The sequence below is a fragment of the Mytilus californianus genome, unplaced genomic scaffold, assembly GCF_021869535.1.
Source record: "Mytilus californianus isolate M0D057914Y unplaced genomic scaffold, xbMytCali1.0.p SCAF_11, whole genome shotgun sequence".
In the NCBI taxonomy this organism is placed as follows: Eukaryota; Metazoa; Mollusca; class Bivalvia; order Mytilida; family Mytilidae; genus Mytilus; species Mytilus californianus.
In genome coordinates, this window is record NW_026262593.1 from 24,041,525 (window position 1) to 24,056,136 (window position 14,612).

The 14,612-nt window shown below is 31.0% G+C and overlaps 1 protein-coding gene across 1 annotated transcript in view; it reads left to right on the forward strand.

Annotated features, from left to right (window-relative positions):
• The window catches only part of LOC127719756 (protein Spindly-like), a 29,593-nt gene extending 20,844 nt beyond the window's left edge, over positions 1 to 8,749 (forward strand). The window contains exons 8-11 of the mRNA XM_052226004.1: positions 742 to 876; positions 6,277 to 6,389; positions 7,184 to 7,368; positions 8,354 to 8,749. Of these exons, the coding sequence (XP_052081964.1) occupies positions 742 to 876; positions 6,277 to 6,389; positions 7,184 to 7,368; positions 8,354 to 8,736 (816 nt within the window). The 3' untranslated portion in view covers positions 8,737 to 8,749. The remainder of the gene's footprint in view (positions 1 to 741; positions 877 to 6,276; positions 6,390 to 7,183; positions 7,369 to 8,353) is intronic.
• Positions 8,750 to 14,612: the final 5,863 nt, after the last annotated feature.

Below are 14,612 nucleotides of genomic sequence, written 5' to 3' on the forward strand. Positions count from 1 at the left end.
GTAAAGAAGGCGAGACATTTCAGCGTGTGCACTCTTGTTTTAAAATGGTGGGAAAAGGCTGACTCAGACTTTTACCTTATATTTGCATTGATATTATTTGGGTCTCAAATCGAAAGAAAAGCAATCTAGAATCTGCTTAAATTTTGGTAAATGACCTTTTATGATCTATTGAGGTCATGTATGAAAAGAAAAATGGGTGTTATGAGGCAAAATATTTTACCCTGCATTGTAGGAAAAAAACTAAGGAGTCCGAACATCTGAACCAAATTCCTAAACCTCACAAAATGTACATCCTACAGATATGCAGACTCCAAAGCCCCCAGTAATATATCTTAAGTTCTCAGAATTTTCAATGTTTACATATTTACTAAGAATTTGTTTTTTTCTTATGCTCCCTGTAAACAGTTATCAGCTTGCCACACAAGGACCAGTTCACAAAACGTAGTTTTAGAATTATAGACAGCTTTAATATGAGAATTATCAATAAAAAATAGTTCATTCATTTCATACTAATTTTGCATATCCTTATAAATCTTGATGAGTTCACAAGTGTATGAAAAACTGAATAGGAATTATTATTAGTATTTTAATTAGACCTTAAGCTGATTGTGGATAAAAAAAATATTTTTGTAAAAATATATACATGCATGTAATTTCAATTAGTTTTCAGTTTAATCAAAATTGCAATAATAAACTTGTAGTTACACATTGATACATTAATTATGTGTTTTCTATGATTAGATGCAGTTATTTGCAGCTATGGGGAGAGGAAATGATGATTCTGAGAGAGTACAACAACTACAAGCACAGCTAGAACAGGAGAGAATAGAAAGGCAACAGATATTGGAAAAAGTTAATAAGTTGGAAGAAAATCAGGTAAATCTAGTTAAACATGGTCTAAAATTTATACGGTTCACAAATATATATGTATGTAAGAATCTTTTCATTTTTCTTCTGTAATAAGTGGCAACAAGTGTATAAAAGGTTACCATTGTATGTCCATCTTTGTACCTAATTGTGTTCCATGTAATACTTTAAGTTGATGTCTACTAAATTATCTAAAATTTAGAAATGTTTCCATAGACTAATATGATTCAGTTTGTCACTCTTGATTTTTGCCCTTGATTAATCAGGGAATTACTCAATTTTAGGTTACAGTTTAGTAACTTTAAAGTAAGCTAAGGTCAATGTTGTTGAAATTTTGAAATATTGTTTTGCAGTTTAAAACATAAATTCTAACTTTGACATGTTTTCATGTTTGACATTTCTAAGGTTATGATGGCCTTTTGAAAGCAAAAACATGCAAATTTCAAGTTGACTTTCATTGGTTTAAGTTAGTCATGGCCCAATCATGCTAAATTATGAACTTTCGTTACAGGACATTAAACCTGATCAAATTCAACTTTGGCATAATTTAGATTTTTTTTCTTGATTTTTGACCTTCATTTGATAGCCAAATTTAGATTTTTATTTAAATTGTAACAATTTTCTGTATATAAACATGGAAGACTGTAATCATGGTAATGCAAGAACCAATTATGCATTCTGATTGGATAAACTATTCCTAAACTAGTGACTGGATTTTTGTGAAAAGGACAGAGTGATTTCAGCGTCTTATTTGACTTAACTTTTCACTGAAACTGAGATTTTAAATATAAGTCTGTTTTCAGGTAAACATAATTTAAATTTTAAAGCAGCTACTTTAAGATCCATGAATTCACAATGAATAGATAGGAAATATATGAAAAGTCACTTTTAGATACATAGATAGTTGATTTTCATATTGTTCTGACCAGCAACAGGGTCAAGAAAAGGTCATAACTAGTCTTGACTGATTAAAAATTCAAATGACTGAAATGAAATTCTTGATTTCCTTCAAATTGAATTTTGAAAATTACCAAGATCAGATATTTTCAACCCCCTTTTTGTATGAAATAGCATATTTTTTTTTTTTTTTTTTTTTCAGTAATAACTAAATCCTGACTGCAAAGCTTTTCTGGTTATAAAACGGCCACACTCTGTATTCTTTTATAATCCATATACAGTTAACTCTCAGTGTCTCGAACTCAGTTGATTCAAAATTTCTGATGAGTCGAAATTTTCTCATGGTCCTGAACTTTGTTCCATATGAATGTATGTATTTCGAATCCTGATGAGTCGACTCTTACTTAATTTTTAGTCCCAGGGTTAACAAAAGCATTTAAATAGCAGTTTCTATCTCAAACTTAATACACATATTATGTCAAAACATGACCTCTGGGATTAAAATAGACTGACAGTTAATCTGACAATACACCTGTAATTAAATTTCCGGTCATTGCCCACTGTATTGATTTATGACATTCTTTTCCCATTAGAGTTTACTTAGGATTTTCTTTGATCGCCATAATGAATAATTAAGGATACATTGTTATAGATTATGAAAAATTAGTTAAAATGTTTTAAAATCAATTAACCCTAATCATACATAAATGAGCTTGGCTTTGCAAAAAGTGAGGATTAAGCGATCAAAACCACTCAATCGGTGTTTTGTATTTTCTCATGCCGAAAAAAATTGCAATAAAAGAAAATGAAAAGAAATCTAAATTTTTCTCAAATCTCTTGTTTACAAGAATGAATGATTTGTCAATTTAAAAATCCATTAAGATCGATTGGAAATTTTTTCCTTGACTAAAAAAAAGGAAAACGTGTTACTGTACAAAGAAATTACTAAGAAACCGAAATTTCTTTTTTTATTCTAATGATAAAAGACCATTAAATACAGATTATTGATCTTTGACCAGAATATTATCCCCTACCCATTTTCATCTGGATTTATTTTAGACTTACCAACTTAGAGAGTTGATTTCCCTTGGTTTGTCAAACTACTGGTATTGGTTTGAGGCAAACTACAGGTATCTCGAAATATTATCTGGTCCGGCTGACTTAGACATAACAAAAGTCGACTGTATAAGTATTGTGTTAATGCCTGCAGGGGATATTGGTATAAGAATTTAACTGTTTGAAAACAAATGAACCAAACACTATAGTCCCCAAAAAATCACAAAAAGCACTTGAAATTCTTTTTCAAACCCTGGAATTTTATATTAGGAGCAAATGCATGAACCAACTAAGTTTGTACCACAGTTTTTGAATGAACAACACCTCTTTCACAATACTTACATACATTTAACATTTCCTTATTATATCAGTATATGACCTTTAATGATGTCACAATCACATTGTTTATGACATCATTGCTCCTGAACTATCTATTTTTAATTTAATATTATATCAGCTTGATATAAACAGAACAACAGAAATCTTAAAAAAAAGAATAACCAGTGAAATATTTTGACAGAGAACAGGGGCAGACCCAGGATAGTTGAAAGGGGTGTAATTCCATAAAACACCGATAGGAGCAAGGTGAAAAAAATTGGGACAATTATATATTTTCCAATCAAGGAGGACAGGGGTACGCATTCTGCCACTGGAAAAGGCCTGTATTGCTACCTTTTCTTTGACAAAGTCACAACTTCTAAAACTTAACCTATGGTTTGATTGCATTTATAAGATAATTTTTATTACAGAGGATGACCTTGAGGTCACTCCGATGTATTGCTATCGCCTAAGTTTCCATTATGCAAATTAGTTTTGGGATTTCAACCGATCTATAAAAATTATAGATCCGCGGTCATTACAAGGGAAAAAAGTGCATTTTTATACCTTCGTACGATGTTTCATCAAAAAATGGAATCATTTCAGTTGTTGATTTAGTACTGAAAATTTGACTGAATTATCTCCTTATTAAATACGGTTTTATATGTTTAATAGGTGTTTAAGAAAGAGGTCAGGTGCTCATGTTCATTCATAAAATTATCGTTCATTCATGAATTTATCGTAAAATCAAAATCACTACACAGGTCACACAGGTTGTATACGTAGTGTCAAAAGATTACCTGTATAGTATCTAAAAATAGACAAACTTAACTGACTCCCCTTACTGTAGTGTGTGATAACATTTTGATAGGGAATTCGATGTTTGCTATACCACTGTTCATTTCAACGCACTTTATGACGATACCACTTTATCAATATGAATGAAATTTTTTGCAGTGTTTTAAGAAATAATTTTACTTTAAAATCGCGTATCATTTGTGAACTATTAAATGTTTTACAAGGACGAATTTTCTGTATAAAGTCAATAATTGTGTGAACTTTTGAAGCCCAAACTTTTTATAGCCTTAAATACGCTAATGAAAGATCCGAAAACTATACCCATACAGAACGACATGTTTTTGAATTTGTAGCAAAACTTTTGGTTGACAAATTTTAATTCGTTATTGCATAAATATTAACTTGAAATATCTGTAATTTTCTCCCTACCCAGTTTACCTCTATTACTCATTATGATGTGGACTTGACATTGTTATTGAATCTTATGCAATTTGATTGGATTAAGTTATTATTAGATTACCTTCTAACTGTTCATGCTTTTTCGTACGAGTATATTGATTAAATCAGAGCGTGCATGAATGTGTACAGAAAATTAAATGACCTGCAAACTGGACACTGGACCAGTCCATATTACGTTTTATCAATGAATAGATTTTTTTTTTATTTCCCAAATTACAGGGCCCATAAAGGGCATAAAATCAGATACAATTGATTTACATAATTGGTAACAATAACAATAATAGCGACATATAAATAGATATTTAGTATATAAGCATTGGTCAGAATCAGATGAACGAAACTTAAGGTATGAAAGGTAACAATTGCCACTTTTTATCTTTTCACATAATTTTCCACATACACATTAGATAAATTATTTTTGATAGCCTATTGCGGAGAAAAAATAGAAAGTTTACTGTATTAACGTTCTATTCCATTAAATACGCCATTTTTCGAAGATAAATGCAGAAAAACATTTATGAACGGCTACGCCAGGTAAAATTGTTGTTTATCCTAAAAAAAAATACAATTTTCAGTTTCATTAGAATATTATAATAATAATAAATCCCAAATTTATGTAGTCATTAGATAAAGTCCTTATATGTCCGATCTGCCTATTTTTGGACATCAAAAGACAATACGATCGTTTTAAGGTCAATTTCGTCTACCTCACGCAATCTTGTTAGGCACTATAATGAAATGGACCTGAAATTTATTTCACATGTTTCCTGAAAATTGATAAATATCAAAGCAACATAGAGCTGTTTGTTCTAGTTCGTATAATGACAATTTAATGTCATGTTTGTTTGTGATGACCCCCCTTTTCGGGATTGCATTAGAATTATAGTTATCTCGTATCGCATGAGGATGACACATGTCAACTGAGCAATTATGTTTGGGACTTAGTTTTAAGGAATGATGTCAAAGTAACATTATGAAAATATTTTTAGTAAGCTGAAATATATATTTATTTTTTACATGTTTATGTCTTGTAAGATATTTTATTTCTGTCCCGTTTTTCAACATTTGCGTCTGGAAAGTTGAAATGTTTTAACTGAATGGTTAATTTAAATTAATTATGAAAATGGTTAAAATTAAATCAATAAAGGAAATTATTGCCCAGTTACAAACACTACCAGGGGATAATCCATAATGATTTTTTTTTCAGTTATATGTTTCAGCACATGTATAATTAACCCCAACTTTAGCCTGGTAAACTTGTTGTCTCCTTGTAAAATATAAAACATATTTAAAATGATTTCCTGCTAAAGTCTTATATTGATATAAAGTTAAAACCGTCTTGCTTCTCACTAGTCAACACTCCTGTCCTGTCAGGTTTAATTCTTATATATATGGATGAAAAATAAAAGTCCTCAAAACATTAACATGGCAGCAATTGCTTTTACAGCCTTTAAGACTTTGATTTTTTTTTACAGAAGAGTGTCCACCATGCACTTGCATTACACTATAATAATAGTAGAATAGTATGATATACATATAGATGAAAATTATATATACATGCAACCGTAATATTAATATAATATATAACAACAAACCAGTGTATTCTCTGGAACTATTATTATATTAGTATAATAGTCTAAGGTATACTGATTTGTATCACTACAATATAATAGTTATTACGGTGAGGTTGAATTTCCTGTCATTTATTCATCATCCAAGCACGAACTTGTATAAGAAAAAAAAATCTCTGTAAATTAACCTCAGTTTCAGGTATAGAGATGTGATCTGTTTCTGTGACATGTGCTTTTGACCATCCACAAGAACCTGCGGTCATCCGATGTTCAGTACTTCAGTACTTTGATTTTCATTCATTATTTAAAGGCACAAGAAAAGATGACAGACAAGCTGTCAGAATTTTCACAGCAGATAACAAGTCAGACGGGTGTTGACAAGGACTACATTGAATACTTGGTGAATATGTTGAAGTCTAAAGAGTAAGTCTGAATGTTTAAGATTTTTACACCAAAATACTTAAATATGTATGGTTAATTTGGCATAACAATGTAGAAAATTGCACTATATTTTAAGCTTGGTCTACTTAAAACTTGGTTTTCTGTAACAAATATATGTTTAGCTAGCTTTGCTACAGGTCTAGCTAAACTCGACAGTAAAACATTGGTTTTACATCTGCCAAACTTCAGATTCAAAACTGCTATATCCTAACTCTTAAATTATTTATTATTTAAAAAATGATTTCTATTTACAGAAGGTACATCACAAAACTCCTATAAATCACTTTATATATCATATGAGTAAAACACTTGATAAAATGCACACACTTTCAAAATCGATGTGGATACAGCCACACAGTTTGATGTTAAGATGCAAATTGGGGGAATTTGAATGTTTCATACCCAATAGTCATGACCTATATTTGATGGTCCAATAGTTCTAAATAAGTTTAATTTCATGTTCAGTTATCAGATACTAAGTGACCTACAATTTTCTCTTAACCTGATGTAAGGATACATACAGAGAGTAAAAACAACTTCCAATCAAATGTAGGTCAGTATGACAAACATACATAAAAAATTTAATTGCAAATGATTTTTGTCTGACCTTCATTTTACTCTGAAAAATTTGACAACAGTCATAAACTTGGTATACATGTCTTAGTCAGTCTGCCTGAATAAAATTATTTCGGTAGATATACAAAATTTGAATTGTTTTCACTGTGGATTAAATAATCTTTGTATTTTCATTTCACTATGGATATTTTGCTTTACAGAGGTGAGATAGAAGATTTGTCGAGAAGGTTACATATACAAAGCATGCGTTTACTAGACCAGAAAAATAAGGTCACGGAAAAAGAGAGATTATTGTATGCAGCTGAGACAAAGAAGGATGAAATGTTGAGGAAGTTTCAGCAGTTAAAACTTGAAAAAGAAGAATTAGAAATAGAACTTAAACCAGGTATAAAAGTTGATGTGGTTGATAGACAACTAAAATATGAGACCAATGCCTAAAAAATAAAGATCAAGATATCCAAGAAAGAGAACTGAGAGAAAAAAAAAAAGTTGTTAAATGCCATACAGTGACCTATAGTTGTTTACTTAAACGTTATTTGGTCTCTGGTTGAGAGTTGTCTCATTGGCAATCATACCACATCTTCTTATTTTTATAATGAATACAAATGTTCGAAAAATAGATTTGCTAAAGTGTAACTCGTGTAATTTCCTTTACTACTGTTTAGCAAAACATATGTCGTGTAATGACATTAATTGATGAAAATGGATCATCTTTTTTTACCAGCAATATTTAAACCATGTACAAAAAGTCTAAATAATTTTCTCTTTCAAAACTTAGTGTCATTTTAGAAGAAGAAAAAAAATAAATGCGTTTGCAGATTTTCACAGGAAGGTAATTAGATATAAGAAGATGTGGTATGAGTGCCAATGAGACAACTCTCCATCCAAGTAAAAATTTATAAAAGTACACCATTATAGGTCACAGTACGGTCTTCAACACGGAGCCTTGGCTCACACCGAACCGTAAGCTATAAAGGGCCCCAAAAAATTACAAGTGTAAAACCATTCAAACGGGAAAACCAACGGTCTAATCTATATAAAAAACGAGAAACGAGACACTTATGAACCACATCAACAAACGACAACTACTGAACATCAGATTCCATCAGATATCCTGTTGACGACTTGAAATAATTTTTAAACTTTGAACTTATTGTCTTTTGTGCACCTGGATTTTTTTATCTGAAATTTTATGGGTTTTAGATAGCAAATCATAAACTTTGCCATTGCTTCATGTGGGGACAGGGTGGTATACTTTTGTGGGTATTGCTTGCAGTACCTTTAGTTTTAAATTTAGCTGTGAAATACATATAGATTAACTATGTCAATTATACTATGTATTCACAAATTGTTTTTCACTCTTCTTTTAGAGATGAAAAAGGCACAAAAGCCAGTAGGAAGAACAGAGCAGATACCAACAGGCCTAGAAGGTATTGAAGAGAAAAATGTGTCAGTTTTACGAGAAAGAACAAGTGATAATGAATACAAAGGTGCAGATAGAGAGTGGGCTTTAAATCTATTGAAAAAGGTAGAAGAAGACAAAAAGAAAGATCAAATTAGGTCAAGGTCAGTCAGAATGTCGGATGACGTTGATGTATTTGATGCAGATGGACAGATGAATACAACTTCATTAAAAGATGATGAGAATTATAGAAGACTTATTAGGGATAAACCTTCTCAAGGCAAAGTAACTGTTTGTACACGAAAAGCATCAGAACCTAAATATAAAGTAGATGATTGTAATACCCAATAAATATATATATATATGTACTTTCTATTATGTAATTATGTAATATTATTTTCATTGGTAATAGAATGATATTATATTCAAATTTTAGGACAGGGCTATACTTTCTTCCAATAAATATATTCATCACACTTTTGTAAGGGGGCCTCGGTGGCCGAGTGGTCTAAGTAGTTACTACTGTAATCACTAGCCAGTCAACACTGAGGTTGTGAGTTCGAACCCCGCTTGTGCGGGTGCACTTGACCCTATATCTTAATTGACTAGGATTGTCAGTTTTTCTATCGAAGGTCGTGGTTTTCTCCAGGCACTCCGGCTTCCTCCACCAATAAAAACTGGCCGCCAAGAAATAGACCAAAGTGTTGCTTAAAAGTGGCTTTAAAATACCAAAAATCTAAAAAATCAAAAATCACTTTTGTAAGTAAATAATAAACAGAATGACTTTGTATTTGGTCAGCAGCTTGACAGTGATGTGTTGTAACACCTGTGAACTATCTTTAACCTGTCATTATATCTTTGTCCTGTTTCCTGTTTATTTGAATTTTTCAATATGTTGAATAAACTTTAAATTTTTCTTCATACATTTCTCCAATACTACAAAACAGAATTACTTCATATATGGCCAGCACTTCAACAGTGATGAGTTGTAATATGTGTTTGCTTTTTGGGCCTATCAAACATCTAATTCCTCTTTTTCAAATACTTTGAATTAAAAGTGGGGACATGTATGCTTATCAAGACAATGTGTGCATTCTTTTTAAATAAAGTGTATGTACAGGAAAGGTCTATAAATTGCTGTGACTCCTTTACCTTGCACACTATAAAATATTTATCACAATGACTTATGACTTAAGTTTTTATGAATTTCCAGATTTGAAAATTGTATGGTATGCAAATATTATGCTTCTCATCCTATATCCAGTTTCTATCTGGTTTTTAACACAAAATGAAAGCATATTTATCAAAGGTATTTGGCTATACTTGTAAATGGACTGTGGTTTTAAAAATCACTTTGTGTCTTAAAACAGGAGGCACATAATTACTGGGAATAGAATTCAGAAGTTGAACCCGAAAACATCATAGAGAATCGTAATCCCCTAACTTTCTGTCATGTTTTATTGTCTCACCTGCAACAAAAGTCACAGAATGTGAGACATAGGGATTACATCCTGGAGCAACAATAGTGTAAACTATTTGTATAAAGCTTTATATTTTAGATGGTAGAAGACCTGGATTCTTCATACCTTAAAATTGAGAATGGAAACAGGGAATGTGTCAAAGAGACAACAACCTGACCAAAGAGCAGAAAAGAGCCCAAGCCCATCAATGGGTCTTCAACACAGTGAGAAAATCTTGCACCTGGAGACAGGCTTCACCTGGCCCCTAAACAATAATGTATACTAGTGCAGGTTATGCAGATACCTTGTGTCATGAAGTTTTCGTTTGACATATGTCCATTGTCCTTGACCTCATTTTCATGGTTTTGTGACTGCTTGAAAAAATTTTTTATATATCGTGTATGGACTATTGGTAGATGTAAATGTCTGTCTGGCAGGTTTCATTGACTGTGACCTCATTTTCACTGTTCATTGGTCAATGTTAATTTTTCATGGTTTTGTCAGTTTATAAGATACTAAAAGCAATAGATATGTTATGTTTGGTGTTTGGAATGATTGTAAGGTGTACATGTCTGTCTGATGGGGTTCATTTGACCTTGACCTCATTTTCATGAATCATTGATAATGTTAATCGTATTTGATAGTTGTAGTTAAACCTTCATATTAGACCTTTTCAACAATTGTCTGCACCCACAGTTGAGAACGACTACGACAGGTGAGATATGAAGGGTCGTCTCAAAAATGAAATTTAAAAAAATATTATTGATTGCATATGATTATTTTGATTGCCAATGAGAACTTTCCAACATGACGTGTATAAAAGCATTTGTTGTGTACCGTACCTTATTTTGTTTATTAATTAAGTATTTGCTTATCAAAATTAAACTTATTTTTGAATTGACTATGCGGAAAAGGAAGGACTTCAATGTTTCATTTCTTTTAGACGTCGAGTTGGAAAATGAAAAAAAAAACAACAAACAAACAAAAAACAAACCTATATTTTGTAGTTGATGTTTAATTAATCATTATTTTATGTCTGACGACTAGGGCGGTACATGTTTTTACAATATCTGTTAATTTTGCCTTCGGATGCCTCAACGTACTCATTACTTTATTTCTTTTTAATTCACCAATTTAATGTTCAACTTGAAATCAATATTGAACGACAATGCAATTTAAATTTTGTGTCTTTCTCTTTAAATTATCTGGCTTACTGTGCCGTTGCTAGACCTGCTCCCCGGCAACCAGATGCCGTAGCTGACCAGACAGAGAGGAGGAAGCTGATTAATCAGTCAAAAAAGACACTGCAATGACAACAAGCTTTGTTGAGATATAAATATCATACGCAACACTGAAGAGACAATACTTGTCAAAATGCGCATGTGGTGTGGACTTGAAAAAATGATGCTGTTGATGTTTCCAGTTCATTAAGGAAACACATCATCTTTAACATGGTATCTTGAAGCGGAGTAGTCCCTCGTGACTAAATTATCGATGTAGCCTTTTTTGTTGACCTTTAAACCAATAGGCGTTTACCCCTCCCAAAATTGAATGTGTACAACATGTGACGAAGATCGGTTGAGAAATACAAACTCTAGCGGACGGACGGACAGTCCTGTTACAATATAATAGTGTGATAAGTGATTGCCAATGAGACAACTATCCACCAAAGTTGTAATGAATTGAATGTAAGCAATCATAGTCAACCGTACGGCCTTCAACAATGAGAAAAACCCATACCGTATAGTCGGCTATAAAAGGCCCCGACATGAAAATATGAAACAATTCAATTGAGAAAACTAACGGCCTAATCTATATCAAAACAATTTAAGAAAAACCAATATGACAGACATGAACCAATGACAATCATTGAACTACAGGCCCCTTACTTGGGACAAGCAAATAAAGAATGTGGCAGGGTTAAACATTTTTGTGAGTGCTCAACCCTCCACTAACTTTGGACAATGGTGTAACAGCACAACATAAGAACCAACTATAAATATTTTCCTTCCACAAACTTCATAAATAGCATTACAAAAACGATAAAATATTCTGATCCCCAGTTTGATGAAAAAAAATATTGTTGTCAAGCAGATGAAAAAAAATTATTTTGAATCCAGATTTTTCTCATACCTTATAGTGTTAAATTTTGAAAAAAAATAATTAAATTGATAGCGTCAGAAAAACTAAAAAAAAATGTTCGCGTAATCCCCCTTAAAGTTAAATGGTTGCTCCCTAAATACTCACATAAATTTAACAAGATAAAAACTTAAAAAGGCAGATGCCAATGTGACATAATTGCAGTAATTATTTCCTTGAAAGTTTAATAAATTCAATGTAAAATGTTGTATAAATACATGTAATTATAATATTAAACAAAAGAGAAAAGTATAATTCATATTTGTTTGAAATATGTTTTTTCGTCAAAATAGTGCAAAAGTTGTAAACGTAAAACTATTCATGATGATTTTTAATTTTGAGACGACCCCTTCATTTTACCTGTAAACTGTAGGTGTTATTAGTCGGTGTCGAGAGTTGTTGAAAAGGTCTATTACAGACTTTCATTATAAATTCAATCAATCAATAAGTAAAGTAGGCGAGACATTTCAGCGTTTGCAGTCTTGTTGAAAATTATTTTTCTGATAAAAATCAGACAGACAGACAATTGTTTCTCATATTGAAGTACTTGTTGATCAAAATAAATAGATTCATGAAAGATCTGAAATTTTTAAGTATGCAAAAATTACCTGGTGTAGAGAAATAACGAATCAACTTCAGTAGAGCATTATGAACAGGAATTTTCATACTTTTATGACTAAATAATCAACATGTGAAATATTTTTCTGGCTAACTAATAATTAGATTATCTTTATCAAAGACATGTTGACCTAATCTAAACAAATTTAGATTCGTCTGCCTTAGAAAACTTGCCAATATATTTTTTATATATATGTAGATTTATAGAATGTCATTTTGTAAAGACATGTGTTCATTGTTGAAGACCCAATGTTGACCTTTAAATATTAATAAAAGGAGATATGGTGTATTTGTAAATGAGACAGAAACCCAATGACAAAATAACATAAATTAGAGGGCAACATACAGTATTCAACAATAGGCAGATGGATATTAATGATGTTAAGCCCTACATCGCCTTGATTCTATACAAGTTGGGAAAAATTTAACAGAAACAATCCAAGATCTGCAACATAACATGAAAGCAATTTATAATTCACACACACATCAACCTTTTGGTTTGACAATTACTAATTACTGTAAATTCAGAAATATTTGCCAGCATTAAATATTGTGATTGTTAAAAATGGACAAGCATGTGAGTTTTACTATGATTTTTGGAAATGCTTCATACAAATAACGCTATCAAAAGAAGTAGCTTATATAAGGCCCCAAATTTGGCTCCCTATTACTAGCTTAAATGTCAAATAAGGATTCATTGACCATTACAAAAACAATGGCTAGATAGGAAATATGTCTCTTTGTTTGAAATTTTGGAATTCGCTTTCTTTTTGTGACAATTAGCACAACTTCTGATTTTCTTCGAAATTCAATGAAAACAGGTTAAAGTCCATTGGTTTTTAGGACACAGCTCATATGTCGACAAAAAGATCTTTTGACATTAAGTTTGTTATCAACTTAATTGCACCAAAATGTCTAATTTTGGTCTATTTGGCGTGTATATGTGACGCTTTGAAAGTACTTCTAACATTTGAAAATTGGCTTAAATGTGTCCAAATTGCATTTTGATTTATCTTCATGCATTTTTAATTTGGTTATCTGTTTAGAAATAAGCCATAATATTGTTAGAACCATTAATTACACAAATTGGAATGTTAATTTAAGTAAAGATTAAAAGACTTTAATAAAAACCCTGGTGTGAAGTATATTATGGGGAAATACAAACTATAGTTTGGTTAACAAAAATCATCTGACTGCAATGATAACAAAAATTAATTCAAGTAATAGAAGATAGATTCACTTTCCCATCAATTTAGGTTTAGATTTCTTTACATTTTAAGCTTTTTATTTTTCTTTCAATTATAAATAAATTATTTGTCAGGGCTGGATCCAGGATTTCTGAAAGGGAGATGTTATTGTATAAAACTGATTTTTTTTTTTATTTATTTGGACAAATTTATGCACAAAATGATATTATTTCCATAAAAAATAAATACTCCCTTTATGCCCCCACCCCCTGAATCTGCTACTGTATGTGTGATCTTTCTTTTCACTGGTTACTTACTGGCTTGAATTAAAACTATCATGAAATAGAGAAATGAAAGCCCATTTCTGTTTCAGCTCTGCCAAGAATTTTTTTTTTTGTTGCCAATAAAGCTTTACAGTTATCTTTTGAAATTGATTTATAGTTTCCATTTATCTTTAAAGGTTATTGGTTATGCTTCAATTTATAGTTTTGATATATATTTCAGTTTTAATTTTCTTATTTAATTAATAATATGTTTTAAGCTTTTGTTATTCAATATATTACACCAAAATTAGTTCTATGAATCCTATTAAACTTCCTGGGTTACTTTAGAATTACTACTCTTCGTATTTTCCACTTTTATAATTTCAACAGCAATTTACATCAGTTACTAATGAAAAGTAATTACTCATCATGGCTTACTGAAAACTTAGAAAATAATCATTAAATATTTACAGCTTATGATTTCAAATTATTTGGTACAATAGTTTTACATTTGAAATTAGTAATAGAAAGAAAAAAAAAACAAGAGCATGATAAAACCT